This window comes from Nomascus leucogenys, chromosome 18 (genome assembly GCF_006542625.1).
Source record: "Nomascus leucogenys isolate Asia chromosome 18, Asia_NLE_v1, whole genome shotgun sequence".
Classification (NCBI taxonomy): domain Eukaryota; kingdom Metazoa; phylum Chordata; class Mammalia; order Primates; family Hylobatidae; genus Nomascus; species Nomascus leucogenys.
In genome coordinates, this window is record NC_044398.1 from 53,831,911 (window position 1) to 53,853,892 (window position 21,982).

A 21,982-nucleotide genomic window follows, 5' to 3' on the forward strand; every position below is an offset into this window, starting at 1 on the left:
TCCCCTTTCACCTCCCCATTTCCTGTCCCTTTACTAGTTTACGTTTCAAAATGTCATTCCATTTTACAGACAAGAGCACTTTTCCAGTGTAAAATACCCGTAAAATATTGGCAGACAGATTTCAATTCTCCCTTTCCATTGCCTCCGAAGTTTATCACTTATTTTTCCTCCAAATGTGATCAGTTTACAGCAGGCATTTCAGAATTTTCCTGCATTATTCTGAGGTCATTACTGCACTAAATCCTGCACTGTATACATTTTGGACTTGACACTGGGGCAATTATGTGTCAGATATTGTTCTGTGAGTCAGAATTACATATGGGTTATATAATTACGTAATTAAAATGATCATTTAGCTTGTGATGATTACTGGTGAGCGTATGTAGAGTGTTGAATGAAAATTTCTCCCTAGATACAAGAACTAGTTTTTACTTTTTTTGAGAAATAGCTTTTGGAATTTAAAACTTGGTTTCAAATTTATTTTTATAAAAAGAGAGATGGTATTAAATAAAAGATGAGGTTAAAAACATGTGGCGGGCGCCTGTAGTCCCAGCTACTCGGGAGGCTGAGGCAGGAGAATGGCGTGAACCCGGGAGGCGGAGCTTGCAGTGAGCTGAGATCGTGCCAGTGCACTCCAGCCTGGGTGACAGAGCGAGACTCCGTCTCAAAAAACAAACAAACAAACAAAAAACAAAAAAACATGCGTGGACTATAAACCCTAATCCCTATAAGTAAATGTAAGTACAAGAATGTATTGCTGTAAAAGCTAAACAGACTGTGATTAATGATATGAGGGTAATTGATTTGTAGTGGTTTAGGAAGTTTATTAAATTTTTGTTCTAAAAGAACAAGGATGAGATTAGAGCAGAAAAGTTCCTTGATGTTAAATACAAAGTGTGTAAAGACGTTAAGGAGATTTTTAGCCACAGAATCTTCTGAAGGTTTCTTCATTAGGTCTTAGACTGCACCTCAGAAGTTAGTATCACCCAGGGGAGGGTGAGGTTAGCTATGAGTATCTTGTTAAACTCCTTTTTGAGATTGTTGTTTTGGTTCGAGGGTATTAGAAATGAAAGCAGCATGTTTCAGACAAAAAAAATCCCCGATTATGGTATTTGGTTCAAGAGTGTTTCAAATGGAATAGCTAATTATGCAATATTATACTGGATGAGAACTGGTATTTGGCTCAAGAGGGAGGTATGACTGTAGACGTTATTAAGAAGGGCCATTTGATAAAATTTTATAATAGTTAAATGTTATTATGTGGAAAATATTTTAGGTGGATAATTTGGTTATTTTTCATTTTATCTAGCAGTGTGACTAAAGAATGGTGTAAAGTTAGCATGAAAGACATATATTCGTATGTGTAGAAAATAGGTAATATTCCAGGATACATGATGTTTTGTTTGGCAATGTCAGTTTGTAGTTAGCTAGTCTTGGGAAGAAAATATCTTTTTTCCTTTTTTGATCTAACATTTAATATTGCTTTTCTTGAAGTCATTCTTATTATCTACCATCACTTTGACCTCATTTCCATATTACTTTAACAAGGTAAGCCCCCAAATAAATTTTAGACTATTTCAGGATATAATCAGTTAATCTGTTTTTGTCCTGGGAGTAAACTAAAATCTTTTTTTTGTTTGTTTTCGTTTTAAACAGAAGCAAGGTATGTAGGTTGTTAGTTGAATTGACAGTTAAAATATGAAAAATGTAACTCGTGTGTTAATTTGAATATTTAATTTCTAGTGGATTAGGGAAGTTATTTACTTTTTAAAGATTTGCTATTTCATTTTAAATACTTAATTCATTGGACTGAAAAGGAAGTTGAAGTATATCTTCAAAGTAATAGAACTTTAAAAAGACACAGATACAGCCAGGCGCGGTGGCTCAAGCCTATAATCCCAGCACTTTGGGAGGCTGAGGCGGGCAGATCATGAGGTCAGAAGTTTGAGACCAGCCTGGCCAACATAGTGAAACCCCATCTCTACTAAAAATACAAAAAATTAGCCAGGTGTGGTGGTGTGCGCCTGTAATCCCACCTACTTGGGAGGCTGAGGCAGGAAAATTGTGTGAACCCAGGAGGTGGAGGTTGCAGTGAGCCAGGATCGTGCCATTGCACTCCAGCCTGGGCGAAAGTGTGAGACACTGTCTCAAAAAAAAAAAAAAAAAAAAACACACACACACAGATACACACATGCACACACACAACCAAATATGCACCCACTCTGGGAAGATAATACACATATTCCACACATCTGCCAATTCTTTCTGAAAATTTTTATAACTTTATTTGGCAGTTTATAAATGTCACCAGCAATGGATCTTCATTCATTCATTTATTCTTAGATTTTTTTTCTTCTAATGCCTAGTGTGTGCCAGGCCCTATGGATGCAGATTATAGAGGATATATGTACACTAGTGAAGGTGATAGGAGAAATACTGGATTTAAAAGGGGGAGCATATGGAAATGATATGGAATACATAGGAATGGCGCTAAACTCAAACTTGGGCAGGGGGAGAATATTGAAGAAAACTTTACAGAGGAAGTGGCATATAAGTTGAGACCTTACGGTGCAGTTCGAGGGAATCAGCAAGGGGACAAAGGAGTAGGAGATGGGTTGGGGTGGGATGTGAAAAAGAAATGATTTAGGTACAGGGAAGAGCATGTAAAATCCCATAAAGGAAAACTTTAAGTTTGAAGATGTAAAAATGCAAAAGCAGCCTCAGAACGGGCGAACAGTGGCTTGCGAAGGAAGAAGGGATGAGAGTTTGGAGCTGGGGAGTCGACCTTTTGAGTAGGGTTTGCCCAGGATAGTCAGCTTCATGCCTGCTGTTCCAGCATTATTAGTAATAGCCCTTCTCCCACTTTCAATTGTTTCCCTATTTGGGTGATAAATTATATGGCAACACCTGAAATTGTGAGCTTATTAAAAAGTGGAGAGCCACTGAAAGGATATGAAGCAGGAAGTGACATGTCACTCCATATGTAGTCTACAGACCAAGCTTTTGAGGCATTGGGTGGTGTAGAATGGGAGAAATGCAATACTGAATGGAGGAAGGCCAGTGGGAGCCTATAGGAATAATTCACGTAGAACACTAGCACTTTGGGAGGCCGAGGTGGGCTGATCACCAGAGGTCAGGAGTTCGAGACCAGCCCGGCCAACATGATGAAACCCCATCTCTACTAAAGATACAAAAATCCCGGGTATGGTGGCGGTGGCAGGTGCCTGTAATCCCAGCTACTTGGGAGGCTGAGGCAGGAGAATCACTTGAACCTGGGAGATGGAGGTTGCAGTGAGCCAAGATCACGCCACTTCACCCTAGCCTGGGTGAAAGAGCGAAATTCAGTCACACACACACACACACACACACACACACACACACACACACACAGAGCACACGATTGAGGTCCTAATGAAAGAGTGTGGGATGGGTGGAAGGAAGCACGGGGGATGGGCAGCTTGAAGGACAATTTTAATACATGGTCTTGGAATAACAAATAGTTTGGGAAAAAATAAGAAAAGTTGCCACTAGAGTGAACTCCAAATAGATTAAAAATGTAAGTGTAAAAAGTTGAACCATAAGAATATTTTTAATTGAAAAAATATGTATTAGAAGAAAATTTGCAAGTTATGTTATCATGGAATAGAAAAGCATTTGATCCACAAAGACAGGAATACGCACATACAGACACAAACATGCATCCATAAAGGAAAGAATATTTTAAAATCCATAAGTGAGATTAGAAGGAATCATTTATTAATATACATGATTTATGATATCTGTCTTTAATAAGATGTGATTATTATGTTCACTTTTTGCAAAGTGACTTGATAAAGACTTAAAAGGAAACAGAAATAATCTTTTTTGATAATATATAATTGTATTTTTCATTCAAATTTTAAAGAAAGTAGAAGCCCCTATCATCATTGCTTTGTTAGTGAGGATGCATATCTTTTCCTATGCTTATATGTTTTTATTTATTCTGTGAATTGCATGTTCATATACCTCTAGGGATAACTGCTCTTGGCTGGCTGCATTACCTTTCAACCCTTGCTGTATATATAAATATTAAATGTTTTTTTCCCAGTATATTCTGTGGGATCATAGAATGTACTACTTACTGCGATTATTTTTTTGCTTTTAATATTTTTGGCATTTTGTAGCCTTCTCTTTGTGTCAACAAAATTACCTATTTTAAGTTACAGACGAACCTTTGTTATTTCTGCTTTTCTGCTATTTAAATAACACTATGATGCATATCTTTTGTATATTAGAGGGTTTTATGGAATATTTTGTCAAAATATACTTTAATTAGGACAGTAAATTATTGGGGCATATATAATGTTTGTACATTGTACAGTTTTGATCATTGTTTCCAGCTTGTTGTTAAGACAGACCTTCTCGAGCACCTGCAGTATAGTGCATGAGAAGGCCTGTTTCCCTATGCGGTTGCAATTTATATGCAATTAATTGCATAAGCTCTTTTCAACTAATATTCTTTCTTTTTTTTTGAGACAGAGTCTCGCTCTGTCACCCAGGTTGGCATGCAGTGGCACAATCTCAGCTTACCGTAACCTCCACCTCCCAAGTTTAAGCGATTCTCCTGCCTCAGCCTCCTAACTAGCTGGGACTACAGGTGCGCGCCACCACACCTGGTTAATTTTTGTATTTTTTTGTAGAGTCGGGGTTTTGACATGTTGGCCAGGCTGGTCTTGAACTCCTGACCTCAAGTGATCCACTCATCTAGTCCTCCCAAAGTGCTGGGATTACAGGCGTGAGCCACCACGCACAGCCTCAACTAACATTCTTTTTTAGCTTTGCTAGTTGAGCACCACTAGAATATAAGCCACATGAGAACAGGGAATAAAAATTGCAGACATATAACAAGCTTTCAGTGAGTACTGTGTGATTAAATTATGGTTAGTAAAAATTTTGCGTTTTTCCTAATGACTTGTGAGTGATATAAGAATATAAAATCATTATTATAGATTTCTCCTTAGTTATTTTTCTTTAATCTTACATGCATTTTCTAAGACTGGGTAGAAATATGTACTTTTATGTAGTAAAATTTGGCATTCTTTTTCTTTATGACTTCTGGGCACTGAGTTAGCTTAGAAAGGACTTGTATTCTTCATGACGAGTTTACGAAAATTGTCTTTCCTATTTTCTTTTGGCTTTTTAAAAATGTGTTTTTTTGAAGTTTGAAATTATTAATCTGTTTGAACATCTGGTGTATGGTATAAGATGTGGTTCTAGGTTTTTTTTATTCAAGTGGATGGTAATTTTCTCACAGTTTGATTTATCTTTATTATATATCTGAATCTGTTTTGAACTCTTGGTTTGATTACTGTTAATTTGGTTATCTTATTGTTTTAGTAATTGTAGCATGATACCTTCTAAGGCCAAATTCCTATCATTATTCTTGCAAATGTATTTTCCCAGAAGAAATTTGGAATTCTCTTTTATGTCATTAAAAAAAACCATTGGGATGCAATTAAATTTTCCAAAGAACATGGCAATTTATTTATTTAGATCAAATTGTTCCTTATATAACCCTGGAATATTTCCTGCTAAGCCTATTCCCAGGCCTGATGTGTACGCGTGTGTGCAGGCATGCATATATTTATATGTATACACACATATACACATATGTATAAATTAATTCCCCCCCATGGTATACTATTTATTATTTTCTAACAAGTATGTTATTTCTATACAGTAAACATGTTAATTTCCATAATACTTATTTTATACCACCTTACCGAAGTATCTCATTTAATTTTCAATGTTATTGACAAGATTTTTAAAAAATCTTTTCCTTTTTAGTAATTATAGATAATTTCCCCCCTTACCTTATTGCCTTCATATGACTTGCAGGAAAAAATGCTCAAAACTTACAGTAAAAACAGGATATGCTTTTGTTTTTCTGTACTTTTATGGGGATACTTCTGTGCTTCCTATTATTAATAAGCATGATGTTTGTGGCTGGTTTCTGATAGAATATTTTACAAGATTTTGTTGTCTCATTTAAAAAAAATCAGGATTATGTTAAATTTTGTCAAGTGCCTTTATGGTACTTATCAAAGTGATCATAGAAACTTTTTTGGTTGTTAGCATAAATAACTGCAGATATTTATATGATAAAACATTAAATTCTTGGGATTAAACCTTCTTTTTGATAAAAGAAGATTTTTATGTTTAATTTTGTCATATTTTACTTTGGTATTTAAAAAAAATCATCCTGAGACCAAAGTTGTGCTGTCATCTTTTATACTCTCTGGTTAGGTTTTGCATTTGGGTTGTGAGACCTTTGAAAAAGAAATGTTACATTTTACTATGTGTTGGAATTCTGTAAATACCACAGAAAACTTTAATACAACCCTTCATTTGGTTCCAATGCCATCTCTGGGGAAAGTTTTTAGATAGTGCTTTTAATTTCTTCTGTAGTTATTGATTTCAATAACTTTGAAAGAGCTTTCAAGCTCTTCCAGAATTACTTCATTATTTATTTTTTCCTAGGAAACATAACATTTTGTTAAGATTTCAAGCGTATTGGAATGGTGTTCAATTTATCCTGTTCATTTGTATCCGAAGTTCTGTCCCATTTCTCAGTGCTATTAGTATACATATTCTTTCTCTAGTTTCTTGCTCTGCATACCAGAAATGACTAATTATCTAATCTCTCAAAAGAACTGGCTCATTATTATCAATTCTATTTTTCTTTTTTTTCTTTTTTTTTTACTTTTTGAAACTAAGTCTCACTCTGTCACCCAGGCTGATGTGTAGTGGCACGATCTCAGCTCCCTGCAACCTCAGCCTCTCGGGTTCAAGCAATTCTCCTGCCTCAGCCTCCCAAGTAGCTGGGATTACAGGCACATGCCGCCCGCCTGGCTAATTTTTGTATTTTTAGTAGAGATTGGGGTTTCACCATTTTGGCCAGGCTGGTGTCGAACTTCTGACCTCTGGTGATCCGCCTGCCCCAGCCTACCAAAGTGTTGTTGGGATTATAGGCAGTGGCCACTGCATCTGGTCTAATGTTTTTCTTTGTATCTATCTTTGATTAGATAGTGGGATACTTAGCTGTCACGCTTGTTTAATTATAAACACATTTAAGAGTATGTGGCTTTCTCTTAAATTTGGTCACCTTCCATGGACATTGTGTATGTCATATTGGCATTGATATTAATTTCTTGATTGTCTATAATACATTTTGATAACTTCAATATCCTGACTTATTTAAATTTGTGAGGTTGTTTGGGTTTTGTTTTTTATATTTACCGATGTTAATTTCTAGTTTGATCCATTTTTATCACAATATACAACCTGTTAACCTTTTTAATGTAAAATTTGTTAAAAATGTTTGCTTGCTAGTTTGGCCAACTTTTGCAAATATATGAAGGAAAAGAATAGCTATATGGAAAGGATTTTTTTAAATTTATATATGGTCCTTTACAAGTTTATAGACAAGGTTAAATATACAATGTGACTGTTCCTGGAATAAGATAATCATTGAAGTTAATTGTAATAGCTAATAAACCAATAATATGAAGCCTAGCCTTTTTGCCATGCACTTTCATGTATTATCTCTCTAATCATTGTGAAGCCCTATTAAGTAGGTACTAATATTAACTCTTTTAAAGGTTAAGAAAATTAAAGCTCAAAAACTTGTATCCAGAAACTAAACTGGACCTTTAACAGATGTTTATGTGTGTGTTTGTGTGTGTGTATGTGTGTTTCAGGGATTTTCTGTGTTCTGTACCTAATAAAGAACAAAAGTATATCTTTCATATTTGTTGGAGGCCGAAAGTGTGAGGGTCGTGATCAGCTCAGTATACCACTGGAGGCTGTATGAGTAAACAGCAAACTGTTCTCATAAATGCAGGATGTGGGCAAGCTGACAACTGCGTCCGCTGCACAGAAGGAATGCTGAGGGCATTCATGCCCCAAGCGCAAGTGTTTCTGATGATTAGGCATAATTGAAGCCTGTTAGCAATGATGTGAACCTGTGATCAGTTAAGCAGCTGACCAGTCATTACCTCCTCCTCCATGCTCTTTCTACCCAATAAATACAAAGGGCGGTAGAAGCTCAGGGGCTGCCTTTGCTCACTAGAAGCAGGGAGCTCTCTTCTTCCCCTGGCCCTTTCCTTAAAATAGTTTCTTTTATTTTTTGGTATCATTTCTATGTTCGTCCCTTCATTCAGTCTCATAATGAGGATCTCAAGCAGTAAGAGTAGTAACTGCTGTAATGAGGGTCTCAGGCAGTAACAGTAGTAACTGCTGTAATGACGGTCTCAAGTAGTGACAGTGGCAGTCTGCCACACTTAATGATACACAGGATGGTCTTCTTATCTTTGTTTCTAGCACATAGCACTGTGCTTCCAACATTGGGATTCCCAGTAAACGGAATTCAATGTAAATTATTAAATGTTTGGTGGAACTTTTATTCCATTATGGCCTTTTTTGTCTCTACATATAAGATAATTCTGTACATTTATATGACATTCAAACTTTTCTTTCATAGTCTTTAATTCATAATAGTATAAGATTGTGATTTTGTTCATTTTACTCTTTAGGAATCTCTTGCTGTGTTCAGAAGAATGCCAGAACTTTTCTTGTATAACCTGTTGCCCTCAAGTCTTTGATAGTTAGGAAATGACTTGTCATTCTGTAACAATAGTGTCACTGGAGAACTGTCAACAATTGAAAGATTACACCCAGAATGAATTGATCAGTCAATTGCCATATTAAAAAATAGATTATTCCTATTAGTCAGTAATGTCTACAAAATCCAGTTCAGGAAAATAAATGCAGTATAAAAGAAACAATAGATGTCTGAAAATGTAAAAGTAAGTAGCCAAAGGCCTAACTAGATTAATTGAATGTGAATACTTCCTGCAGTGATGAAATAGGCAAAATCAATAATGTTGGTAGCATTTTGGGGCATTGATGGAGGGATATTGTTCTATATAGAGACTTTGTTTCTAGGGGAAGCAAAGATAGTCATTAATAAATCAGAACCACTTCTAACCATCAAATTGCCACATTAAAGGCAAATTAACCTGTATGAATCATCATTCCAGGGGCTCACTTTTGATAAAACAGTGCAGTGACATCATCTCTAGAATATGGCATTATAATTTAGGAAGTCATGGAAAATTTGGTAGATTTTTTTAAAGGCAATAAAATAAGATTTGTTGTAATTTTTAGCATCCAAACATTCACTTAACAGAAATTACTCACTGCCTGAGCATGCAAGATGGATGAAGCTTCATTAAAGCAAGCTGAAGGAAAAAGTTAAGCTACTTCTGGAGGGATAAATCAATGTCGCTCATCCTTATAAGCTAGACACTTAATTCTGTGAACCTGACAGATACTTAGAACATAAAGTTGACTCCAGGGGGTCCAGTGCAGTGAGTGCTTGTGAGTCTGATGAGTTACAAGGCCTAGTGTTCAATTTCCTGCAGATTCTTCTGAGCAACAGGTAAACCCATCAGTTGTGATTGGTGGCTCTGGCGTATGGAAACACAATTTCCATTTAAGTATTGCCTTTTGAAAGGCAAGTCTGTATATTAAAGAACAAAATCACCTCAGTTAAAATAGGAAAATGGAATGCAAAATTCGTTTTAGTTGTCCAAAATTAAAAATGTTGCTATCCAACAATATTTGTAAAACAAAGTTATTAAAAATTACAAACTTAATGCCTATGAAATTATTTTGGAATGCAGACATGGAACAAAGCTAAGGAGAAAAAATATTTAGCTGATGTTCTTAATATTGCCTGTCAATTATCATAATTGCTTCATTTAAAAACATTTTATTCAGCTATCTCTGTTTTACTATGTGCAAGATATGCCATAGATACACAGATAGTAGATATTCCCAGTGTTCTTTACTCCTCTGTATGGACCCACATTTCCATCTGCCAACATTTTCCTCCTGTCTGAAAGACTTCCTGTAACATTTCTTGCAATCCAAGTCTGCTGGTGGTGAATTCTTTTAGCTTTTGTATGTTTTTCAAAACTTTTCAATACCTCTTCATTTCTAAAAGATATTTTTGCTAGGTATAGAATTCTAAGTTAGCACTATTTTTCTTTGAGTATTTTAAAGATGTTGCTCCATTGTTTTGTGGCCCACATTGTTTCTGATGAGAAGTGTGCTGTCATTTTTAATCCTTATTCTTTTATATATAATGTGTTTTTTTTTTCCTTTGGATGATTTTAATATTTTCTTCTTGGTTTTAAGCATTTTGGTGGTGTTTTATGTTTTCTTTGTGCTTGGGTACATTGAGCTTCTTGAACATGTGGGTTTATACTTTTTGCATCATATTTGGACTATTTTCTGACATATTTCTTTAAATAGTTTCCAGCAACTGCCCCCTTTCTTTGGAGATGCCAGTTAACATGTATATTAGGCCATTTAAAGTAGTTCCCCAGATCAGTAAGTCCTGTTCATAATTTCTCAGTATATTTTCTCCTTGTGTTTCATTGTGGACAGCTTATGTTGCTTATTCTACAGGATTACTTTTCCTTCTGCAGTATCTATATTAATCTCATTCAGTGCACTTTTTTCTTATTTCATACTTTCCATATCTAGAAGTTTGATCTGAGTAATTTTTATATATTCTGTATCTCATGTTCAGTCTTTCCTTTAACTTTTTAGAGCATTTGAAATACAGTTAAATAATAACTTTTAATTTTCTTGTCTGCTGTCTGTGTAATTTTCGGGTTTGGTTTTATCCAGTTTTATCATCTGTGTAATTTCAGTATTTGGTTTTATTGTTTCATTTTTTTCTTCATTATGATCAGTATTTTCTACTTTCTTTGCATACCTAGTAATTTTGAGTCGTTGTGAATTTTATCTTGATTGACTACCAGTTACTGTGAGTTTTATCTTGTTGGATGCTGGGTATTTTTGTGTTTCTGTAGATCAACCTTCTCCAACCATTTTGGCACCAGTGATCAGCTTCATGGAAGTCAAGTTTTTCCACAGATGGGGGTTTGGGGAGTGATTTCAGTGTGATTCAAGAGTATTACATTTGTTGTGTACTTTATTTCTATTATTATTACATAATCACCATAATATAGGATCAGTGGGAACCTTGAGCTTATTTTCCTGCAACTAGATGATCCCATGTAGTGGTGATGGGAGACAGCGACAGTTCATCAAGCGTTAGATTCTCTTAAGGAGCATGCAACCTAGATCCTCACATACTCAGTTCACAATAGGGTTCATGCTCCTGGGAGAATCTAATGCTGCTGCTGATCTGACAGGAGGCAGAGCTCAGGTGGTAATGCAAGCAATGGGGAACAGCTATAAATATAAATGAAGCTTTGTTCATTCTCTACTACTCACCTCCTACTGTGTGGCCCGGTTCCTAACAGGTCATAAGCGGGTACTGGTCTGTGGCCTGGGGTTGAAGACCCCTGCTATAGATAGTATCCTGAGCTTTATTTTGTTATACAGTTAAATTACTTGGAAACATTTTGATCTTTCAGAGGCTTATTTTTAGCTTTTTTTGTAGGTGAGATCTTAGCAGCATTAAATCTTGGGCTTATTTTTTCCACTATTGAGACAATACCCATCCCATAACTCTTCTCAGTGCCTATGAATCATGAGGTTTTTCCTGCTAACTGATGAGACCAAGAACTATTTCTGCCCTATGCAAACTTCAGGGATTATTCCTTGTAATGCAGTTTCTCAACCTTAGAGCTATTGACATTTATGGGCTGGATAATTGTTTCTGGAGTTTAGGGGACTGTCCTGTATAAGATCAAATGTTTAGGAGCATCCCTGGCCTCAATACAGTAACATCCTTTAAATTAAGACAATCAAAAATTGTCTTAAGATATTGCCAATGGCTCCAAGGGAGTACAATTGCCCTCAGTTAAGAGCCACTGCTCTAATTCTTTCTGGTAGTTTTCTTATATGCATGCCATGGCTAAGGACTTTGCTCGGGACTCAAGGGAGACCTACAGATCTCCTGAATTCTGTATCTGCCACCCTTTCCTCTTCTATAGGCTTCCCTGAGAACCTAGTCAGTTGACCTCTCTGGATTCCCACCTCTGTTTTCTCAACTCAAGGAGACCACTGAGTTTTGCCTGTGTTTCTTTGTCCCCATCACAACCTGGAAACTCTAGGCTGCAATGCTGGGGCAATCATAGGCTCACATTGTTTCCTGTCTCTCAGTGATCTCTGTCCTTTGTTGCTTGATGTCCAGCATCTTTGAAAACTATGGTTTCATTATCCTTTATTTTTATTTATTTTTAGTTTCTAGTTTTTTCAGGTGGATTCCTGTTAACCTCATCTTGGTCCTCATCCTTATTCCTGAAAGATACTTTTGCTGGGTACACAATTCTGGACTGGCTATTATTTTTTCTAAGCACTTTGAAGGTATTTGAACTGTCTCCTGGTGTCTACTGCTGCTATTAATCAGCTGTCAATCAGTTTTCTTCTTTCCTTTCTGATGATCTGTCTTTTTTTGCTCTGAGTACTTTTAAGATCTTCTCTTTGCCTTTGCCATTTTGCAGTTCTGCTGTGATGTATTAAGCATAGGTTTCTTTTTATCTTTCCTTGTTCCTAAATGATACATCGGGCTTTCTGAACCTTTAGAGTCAGTCTCTCATCAGTTCTCAAAAATTTGCAGCCATTATCTTCTCAAGTATTTTATCATCCTGATGTTGTTTATTTTTTCCCCTTTAAAACTCTTGTTGGATACAAAAAGCCTGAACCACAAAGGAAAAAAAATGTTAATTGAGCTCATTAAAATTGGAATCCTTTATTGAGCAAAAATCACCAAGAAGGAGAGTGAAAGGGGAAGCTACCAAAAGGGAGAATGTATTTCTAGCACATGTAACTGATAAAGACTGGATCCAGTATATTATAAATAGTTCTTACAAATTAATAAGAAAAAGACAGATGCAATAGAAAAACATGCAAATATCTTGAGGAGGCATCTCACCAAGAGACACACATGCCCAATAAACACAAATGGGTTTCATTCTCATTCATTTTAAGAAAAATGAACATTTCAACCACAGGAGATACCACTATACACTTGGAATGGCCAAATTTAGACTAATAATGTAAAATGTTTGGGATCATGTTAGAACGCTAGAACTCACATTTTTAGTAGAAGTATAATTGAAAAACACTGCTAATGTTGAATGGGCTTACTATATACCCATGACCCAGACATTCTACTCTTAAATATACTTAAATAACCATATATATATGTATAAATAATATATATGTATAAATAACACATGTGTATATATATATATATAAATAATGCTGCCATAAATGTTTCATATATTTTGATGCATATATATGTATATGTATGCATCATATGTATATATGCATACATACATATACATATGCATACATATACATATATATATGCATCAAAAGATATGAAACATTTATGGCAGCATTATTTATACTAGCCAAGAACTGAAAACAACACAGATGCCCCTGAAAGGCATAATGGGTAAAGAAACTGTAACATATTTATATGTTGGAAAACTATATAACAAAGAAAAATGAATTCCTTCTACCATAAGTAACAGCATGGGTGAATTTCGCTAACTTAATATTAGGGAAAAATGAATACTCACTTGTAATTCTAATTATATCATTTTCAAATAAAGGGAAAGATTACCACTTTGGGGGGGTATAGAGGGCATGATGACTAGGAATGAGCATAAGTGGGGGCCACTGGAGTTTGGTTAATGTTGTATTTCTTGTTTTGGGGGTGTTTATTTGGGCATATTCATTTTTGAAATTTTATGCTATACACTTATGATTTGTACTTTTTGTATGTATGTTATAGTCAATTCAAAAGTTTGATTAAAAACACACTATTTGCCATTTTAGAGCTTCTGTTTCAGTAGACAGCAAATATTAACCATATAAACATAAAAATGCACATATGATTATAAATTATGGACATGTATGAAGGCAAAGAACAAGGTGCTATGGGATTGAGTCACCGGGGGATCTACTTTTATGTAATGTTTTGGCCAGACATCTATGAGAAAGAGTTACTCAAGTTGAGTGAGGAGGAGGGCAGTGTAAGATAAGATTGGAGAGGCATGCAGGACTTATAGGACATCCTGGAGAGTTTGGTCATCCCAATTGATGGGCAACTTTAGAAGGTCTATTAAGGGGTAGTTATGTGATTTAAGTTTTAAAAATAATCACTCTGGCTACACTGTGAATTGTGGACTTGAAAATGGGCCAGAGTTGAATGCTGCTGAACCATTTAAAGACTACTGGAGTGCCAGCTTTTTATGTAAAAAGTGTGTGTTCCACATGCTAAACTTTGCCACTGTAGCATGACAGCAGCCATAGACAATGGATAAATGAACGAGCATGGGCTGTGTTCCAGTAAAACTTGATTTACAAAAACATGTGTTGTAGTTTACCAATCTCTGATCTAAAGTGGAAAAAAGAAAACCTTTAGGTTTATTTTGGAAGTAGATTTAATAGGATATGCACCAGGTGCAGTGGCTCAAGCCTATAATCTCAGCACTTTGGGAGTCCGAGGCGGGTGGATCACGAGATCAGAAGTTCAAGACCAGCCTGGACAAAATGATGAAACCCTGTCTCTACTAAAAATACAAAAAACTAGCCAGGCGCCTGTAATCCCAGCTACTCACGAGGCTGAGGCAGAGAACTGCTTGAACCTGGGAGGTGGAGGTTGCAGTAAGCCGAGATTGCACCACTGCACTACAGCCTGGGTGACAGCGATACTCTGTCTAAAAAAAAAAAAAAAAAAAAAATTAAAAAATGAGCTGGGCATTGGGGCATGCTTTTGTAATCCTGGCTACTCAGGAGACTGGGGAATTAGGATCGCTTGAGCCTAGGTGTTGAGGTTGTAGTGAGCTATGATCTCACCACTGAACTCCAGCCTGTGTAACAGAGCAAGACCTTGTGTCTAAAAAAAGTTTTTAAAAAATAGAATATATATTGGATGTTGAGAATGTCAGTAAGAGGAGAGGATTCAAGGATGGCTTGAGTAATTTATGAATAGTGGTGTTGCTTATTAGCGGTCAAGTTTGTTGAAAGTCCCAAACCCGCTCATCTAAAACAGTGAATTGTGACATGTCAAAGTTCTGGTGTTCTTTTCATCTTTGGTATAGAATTACTTTTATTCTTTTATACACGTAGTAGTCACCAATTACACAAACAATTAAAGTGAGGAAAAAAACAAAAGAATCTATCATATTGATCATTGTGTTTTCTGCTAATAGGAGAAAAAATAGTAGGAAAGAACAAAATATAGAATATTCTCAGACTGTCATTGACAATGTGTCTTTAGCCCTCATGTTCTCCCTTCCTCTAAAAGTAACTCCCCCCACACTTTTGCCCCAAATTGCTACCTTTTTAAGGATAAACCAGAGAATGTACAACTTAGAGGAGATTATTTGTTGATTCTTTACATACATCAGTGACATTGGGGACAGAGGTGGCTGCTAAGTAGAGCTGCCATCTGCTTTCTGGACAAGCACTGTTTCCCATTCCATTTGTAAGTGGCACCTGTTCAAGTAATTGCCTTATTACCACTACTATGTCAAAACCGTAACACTGATTTGATTTTCCTTATAGTTTGATGTGTTTGAAATTTTATATATTATATATATAATATATAAGTATATATATTTACTTATTTAAATCAACCTTTGAATATTACAGGCTTTGCTCTCTGTACATGATACTGTGGCTCAGAAGAATTACGACCCTGTGTTGCCTCCTATGCCTGAAGATATTGACGATGAGGAAGACTCAGTAAAAATAATCCGCCTGGTCAAAAATAGAGAACCACTGGTGAGTTTTGGTGCTCAGATATGAGTAGATATCATGATAGGGTCAAATCTGATGGTGCATACCATGTATAACTCTCTTTAAAATATGCTTCCTCTATGTTCTCAAACTTTAAAAGAAATGGAACATTGATGTCTAAAGAACATGCTTTTGAAAAATGAAAATGAAGCCAAATAAAATAATAGACATTTTATTAGCTACATTTAAATAGCAGTGATTTTGAAAATGTAACCTGTTGACATTTATGAAAGAAAGCATAACATGTACCAAGCATGGCTGATTTGAGATTAAATGGTACAACTTAAAAAAATTGCTTTTGTCTATGGGAACACAACTTTAAGTTATTTTATATACTTAATTCAATTGCTTTTTAAATTTAAACTAATTTACAGCAGGTCCAACAAAACTTTTGAGGAGTCTCAGTGAAGTAAACATTTAATTTCTTTGATAAATATCTTTTGAACATCTTATTTGGTCAGGAGGCATGGAACTTAAATTTGTTTAATTTAATTTTATGTCCAACTAGCTCTATTTTTAAAAATAAAAAAAGCTTAATATAGAAAAATAGAACCTCTAATGGCAATGAAGAAATTTCCAAAATTATTTGTTAGCTATTCCTTAAATAAAGTATTAAGATTTAAAATATCATTTTAAATACTGGAATATGAAATCAAATGAATAGAATTACTTGTCTTGAAATTTTTCTCATTCAAATATATTTAGTGTATTATCTTTGCAATTATTGTTAAGGTAAAGTAAGATTATTGTGTGAACAAATTTAAAGTTTAAAAAATACAGGCTGAGGTGGGCGGATCACGAGGTCAGGAGATCAAGACCATCCTGGCTAACACAGTGAAACCCCGTCTGTACTAAAAATACAAAAAATTAGCCGGGCGTGGTGGTTGGTGCCTGTAGTCCCAGCTACTCGGGAGGCTGAGGCAGGAGAATGGCTTGAACCTGGGAGGCAGAGCTTGCAGTGAGCCAAGATTGCGCCACTGCACTCCAGCCTGGGCGACAGAGCAAGACTCCATCTCAAAAAAAAAAAAAAAAAAAAAATACACTACCCAGAAAAATAGAAAATACTTTCAACAAATTTGTTATTTAACATCAGTCAAGTGACATTTGTTAGTTCGGGGAGATTGCTGGAGAAGCCACAAGACTGTCGAAGCACAATGAAAAACACACAGAAGAGTAAGAGTCAAAGAAATCTTTAGGAGAATGAGCCCCAGTCATGAGAATCAGAAGTAGGCAAAGTGCTGGAAGCTAAGCTGAAATAAAATTCTAGCAAGTGGATGGTCAGGAAATGCTTGGCAAGTGATTCATGAGGAAAGGCTGTAACATTTGGCAAGGAGGAGTAGGTTACCAGTGTTATCTAAAAATACAATTTTGTTTATTGGGATCCATAATGTGGTGACGTGAACACAGCTTGCACTGGATGACCTAAGTGGGAGTTGGGATTCTGTCACTTTGCCCTGTATCCTATAGAGCAAACCACTCACCATCTCATCCTCACGTTCCTTATCAGAAAATCAGGAAATGTACCTCTTTGCAAGTGTTTTTGAACATCAGCTAAGATATAATGTGTTTGAAATGGTTTATGAGTTCTGAAGCATTATGCAAACATTATGTAAACATTCAAATATATTCTATCTAATATTTAAAAGATATTAGAATTTATATTCTATTTAATATTTAAAAGATAAAAGCTAGGCAACTGCATCTGCTCAAGGAGAGAATGGTTACCTCAGAGAACAGGCTGTGAACACAGGTCATGTAGGTATTAGATAATGGATAGGAAAAAGGGTGATTACTTGAGGGGCAAGATCCCTTGAAAATGAAATTCTGTTTGTTGGTGAGTAGATTTCGATCCTAAATTCTCAGTGTTACTTGCATGGGCTGTCCTCTTGCTTCCTTGAGGTTTTTTTGGTGCCTGGGAATCTTGATTTTAAAAAGTGTCTCAGATGTTCTTGGTTTTTGGTAGATCACACTTTAAAACACTTGTTTCAAAGGCTCAATCTGAAATTCACTGTGCCACCTACTTGAGGAGACCTTGCAGTATTGGCAGTTTATAGGAAATAAATAAAGTAATTTTTTTTTTTTGAGATGGAGTCTCACTCTTGCCCAGGCTGGAGTGCGGTGGTGCTACCTCGGCTCACTGCAACCTCCGCTTCCTGGGTTCAAGCAATTCTGTAGGAGATAAATTTTTTGTTTAAGGAAATCATGATAACCCGGTAAGCAGTCCCCTTTTATAAACCATTTTACAGAATTAATAATTAAGAAAAATCAACCAGAATTTATTTTTTCAATCTAACTTGAAATTCTCCATACTCTATTTTTAAAACAAAATCACACAGAATAAATTCAAAATAATTATGTAGGAAAATAAGTAATTTTTAAAATATTAGATCCAATTTTAATTTATTTTGCGTTGGTAGACTATGCTATAGGATTGATGACTTTTGTACAGTGTCACGTATAATGTGCTCTGTGTTTTTGAGATTTGATCTTATTTTCACGCAAATATATTACACTGGGAATACATCAAACAATTGTGGTAAGAGAGATTTGGAAAGCAATATGGAAATAGAAGTCTTCAAGAATGAAGGGTTCAAAGTGAAGATTTATTCAAGTGGTAGTATCATGTAGAAAGTGAAAGATTGTTCTTCAAGTCTGTAGTTTACCCTCCAAGCAAAGTAGAATCAGGGGATAGCAAGAAGATTCTATCAGGGCACTTATCTCTGTCTATAATGAGACCCTTATGCGTTGGAGTGCTTTGCATTATCTACACATTCCAAAAGTGATTTTATCCTGCCCATGGCTTTAAAAAGCATCTATGTGCCAGAGACTCCCAAGGTTATTTCTCTTCCAGTCTTTTCTTCTAATCTTTAAATTCGTATATCCATCTGTCTATTCGTTATCTCCATTTGGAGGTGTAATAGACGTCTCAATTTTCACATATCCAAAAATAAACTGCTGATTTTTGTCCCCAAATCTGTTCCACCCTTGTCTTAACCCCTTTTAGTTGATGGCAATTCCATCCTTCCAGCTGCTCAGCCAAAAGACGTTGAGCCTATCTTTAATCCCTCTCTTTCCTTTGCATTCCATAGGCAATCTGTTGGGAAATCCTTTAGACTCCACCAATAATATATCCAGATCCCCTTTCATCACCTCTACTCCTGCCAGTCAGATCCATGCCACCATCATCTTTCCCTTGAATTATTGTGCAGACGGAGCATCCCAAATCTGAAGATCTGAAATCCAAAATGTGCCAAAATCTGAAACATTTTGAGTGCAGACATGAGCTTCAAGGAAATGGCCATTGGAGCCTTTTAGATTTCATATTCTTGGATTTGGGATGCTCAACCAATAAGAATGCAAATGTGCCAAAATCTGAAAAGAAAATCTGGAATCTGAAACACTTCTGGTCTAAGCGTTTCAGACAAGGGATCCCCAACCTGTATTAACCTCTCATCAATTTCATTGCTTTAGCCCTTGCCATCCTTCACTCTTAACACAGTGGGTGGAGTGGTCCTCCTAGGTTGTGCCCCTCCTGCTGTTCACAACCTTGCATGTTCCCTCTTTCATTCAGAGTAAAGCCCAGTGTCCTCACAGTGACTCATAAAGCACATAAGCTGACTCCTTTCTGCCTTTGACCTCATCTCCTCTTGCTGCTCCTCTTCTACTGGGCTCCAGCCACACTGGCTGCCTTGCTTGCTCTTGAGCATTTTATTCACAGCCTCCTGCTTGGCACCTTTGCACTGGCTGTGTCTTCTGTTCCTTCCCATTGGCTAACTTCTTCACCTCCATCCAGTCTTTATTCACTCAGACATCATCTTCTCAGTGAGTCCTGTGTCTTCACATTGTCTTTCCTCCACCTGCCCTGGCATCCTGGTCTTCTATTTCCTGCCCTACATCCCCTCACACCCCCACAGTGTTTACCACCTGATAGGGTTTGGCTCTGTGTCATCACCCAAACCTTATCTTGTAGCTCCCAGAATAACCACGTGTCATGGGAGGGACCTGGTGGGAGATAATTGAATCATGGGTTAGGTCTTTCCCATGCTGTTCTTGTGATAGTGAGTAAGTCTCATGAGATCTGATGGTTTTAAAAATGGGAGTTTCCCTGCACAAGCTCTCTGTTTGCCTGCTGCCATCCATGTAAAATGTGATTTGCTCCTCCTTGCCTTCCATCATGATTGTGAGGCCTCCCCAGCCACATGGAACTATAAGTCCATTAAACCTTCCTTTCATAAATTGCCCAGTCTCAGGCATGTCTTTATCAGCAGTGTGAAAACAGACTAACCCTCTAACATAGCGTATAATGTATGTAATTATTCCATCTCTTGTTTATTGTCTTGTTTCCCCCACTGGGATGAGAAAGCAGACATTTTTTTCTTTTTCATCAGTTTATTATAAGCCCTTAGAACGGTGCCTTGCACAGAGTAAGTTCTCAATAAACATTGGCCAACTTCATTGAATACAGAATAAGTCAAAGGAACTAGCATTAAGTACAACAAACAGGTTAGATAGCCCTATACTGAAAAACTGTACAGTCCATAGTACAGAGAGAGATTGGTTCCACTTAACTAATTCTATGTTACAAACCACGGCTGTATGTTGTGGCTAAAACAATATTATTTTGGGGGTTGATGAGCTCAGCTGGGAGGTTCTCACTTGGAGTTCCTCATACACACAGTCAGATGGTGGTGGCTGGAGTCAACTGAGGGCTCCTTCGTTTACACAACTGTTACCTGGGCTTGGAGCCGGAAGGTTGGGGGCTGGGCAAGTATCTCTTTCTCTAAGTGTTACCTTTACTTGGCTAGCTTGGGATTCCTCAGAGCATAGCAGTGGTCATGATTTCTTACATGGCAGTGAGATTCACATAGAGCAAGTGTTTCAAGAGGCCCGAGTGGCAGCTACAGGTCTTCTTATAGCCTTCGAAGCCTCAAAACCATTTTTACCACTTAATGTGGGAATATGGCATGCACATACAAGGAGGGAAGGAATTGGTGATCCCCCTTTTAGAGGCAATCTCCCCCAAGAGTAATGAACTTATGGACAGAATGAACTTATGAACAAAAGCTTATGGGAAGATAGAGGGTTAAGCAGTATTGGATGATGATTGAGATGAATAATTGTGTCTCTGGTCAGATTACCTAAAACAAGTCCTGATTTTTCCATATACTAGGTGTCTCATCTTAGACAAATTATGACCATTTAATATTCAGTTTATCATCCAGAAACTATGGATAAGTAAACTTAGATTACTAGGCTTTTGTGCCATTGGGCATATTTGGTGGGAAAATTTGAGACATGTCATTAAGGAAAATGAAGGTTGGTTTAACCAAACTAATTAGTTATATTGAGAATATTACATTTCCAGTCATTTTGGAAACAAGTTAGAAATTGAAATAAAAGCAGAAAATACCAGTAATTGGTAAGTCTAAGCTTTATGACCATGGAGAGATGCTTATTCAAGTCTCTGGCCTTGAATACATGCATAGGTGATGAAAAATGCTGTAAAATGCCTGTCACTTAATTCCTTGATTTTTTTTTTACTATTATTAGCTATGCATCTGATAGTTACATATAAAGGATACTTATTACAGATGGACTCTTACTTTGTTTACATATCTGTTCTTTAATGATATAAATGTGTTTGTTGACAAACTTGAGAAAAATTTCACTTCTTTGGGATGAATTCTGCTGCCACTGAAAAGCATACCTTTTTAGCAGTATTATGCAATGTTGGATAGCTTTGCAAAACCAATGCCAGATTCTTAAAAGGAAAGTCATGGAAAGGCTTTCAAAGTAACCACTTGTGCCTGTTGTTCTTACAAAGCAGCAGTTAATTTGCTTCTGAATATCTGTAAATGAAGAAATTTTGGCTTCTTTTTGAGACTGTTTCCTAATCTTATGCCAATACTTAGTTCTGTTTGTACTAGGTACAATCCTAGTTCACTAAAACCACGGAGTAAGAGCCCTTTCTTCTAATCATTTGTCTTAGACTTAGGCAACAAATATAACTAATTTCTGGGTTTTAATTTTTTTCTTTTTCTTTATAATTATCACCAAGTGTTTTTAAAATTTTAAAATTTTTATTTTTTTACTATGATAACTGAGGGTGATAGAAGGATCACTGAACTAACTAAAAGTCAAA

At 36.3% G+C, this 21,982-nt stretch overlaps 1 protein-coding gene across 4 annotated transcripts in view; it reads left to right on the forward strand.

Annotated features, from left to right (window-relative positions):
* Positions 1-21,982, forward strand: part of MPP7 (membrane palmitoylated protein 7) — a 268,278-nt gene that overhangs the window by 158,673 nt on the left and 87,623 nt on the right. For all 4 annotated transcript variants that reach the window (XR_004026705.1, XM_030798162.1, XM_030798160.1 and 1 more), the window contains exon 6: positions 15,694-15,825. Coding sequence is in view for 3 of the 4 variants with exons in the window: in XM_030798162.1 (XP_030654022.1) it covers positions 15,694-15,825 (132 nt within the window). In the remaining variant the exon portion in view is untranslated. The remainder of the gene's footprint in view (positions 1-15,693; positions 15,826-21,982) is intronic.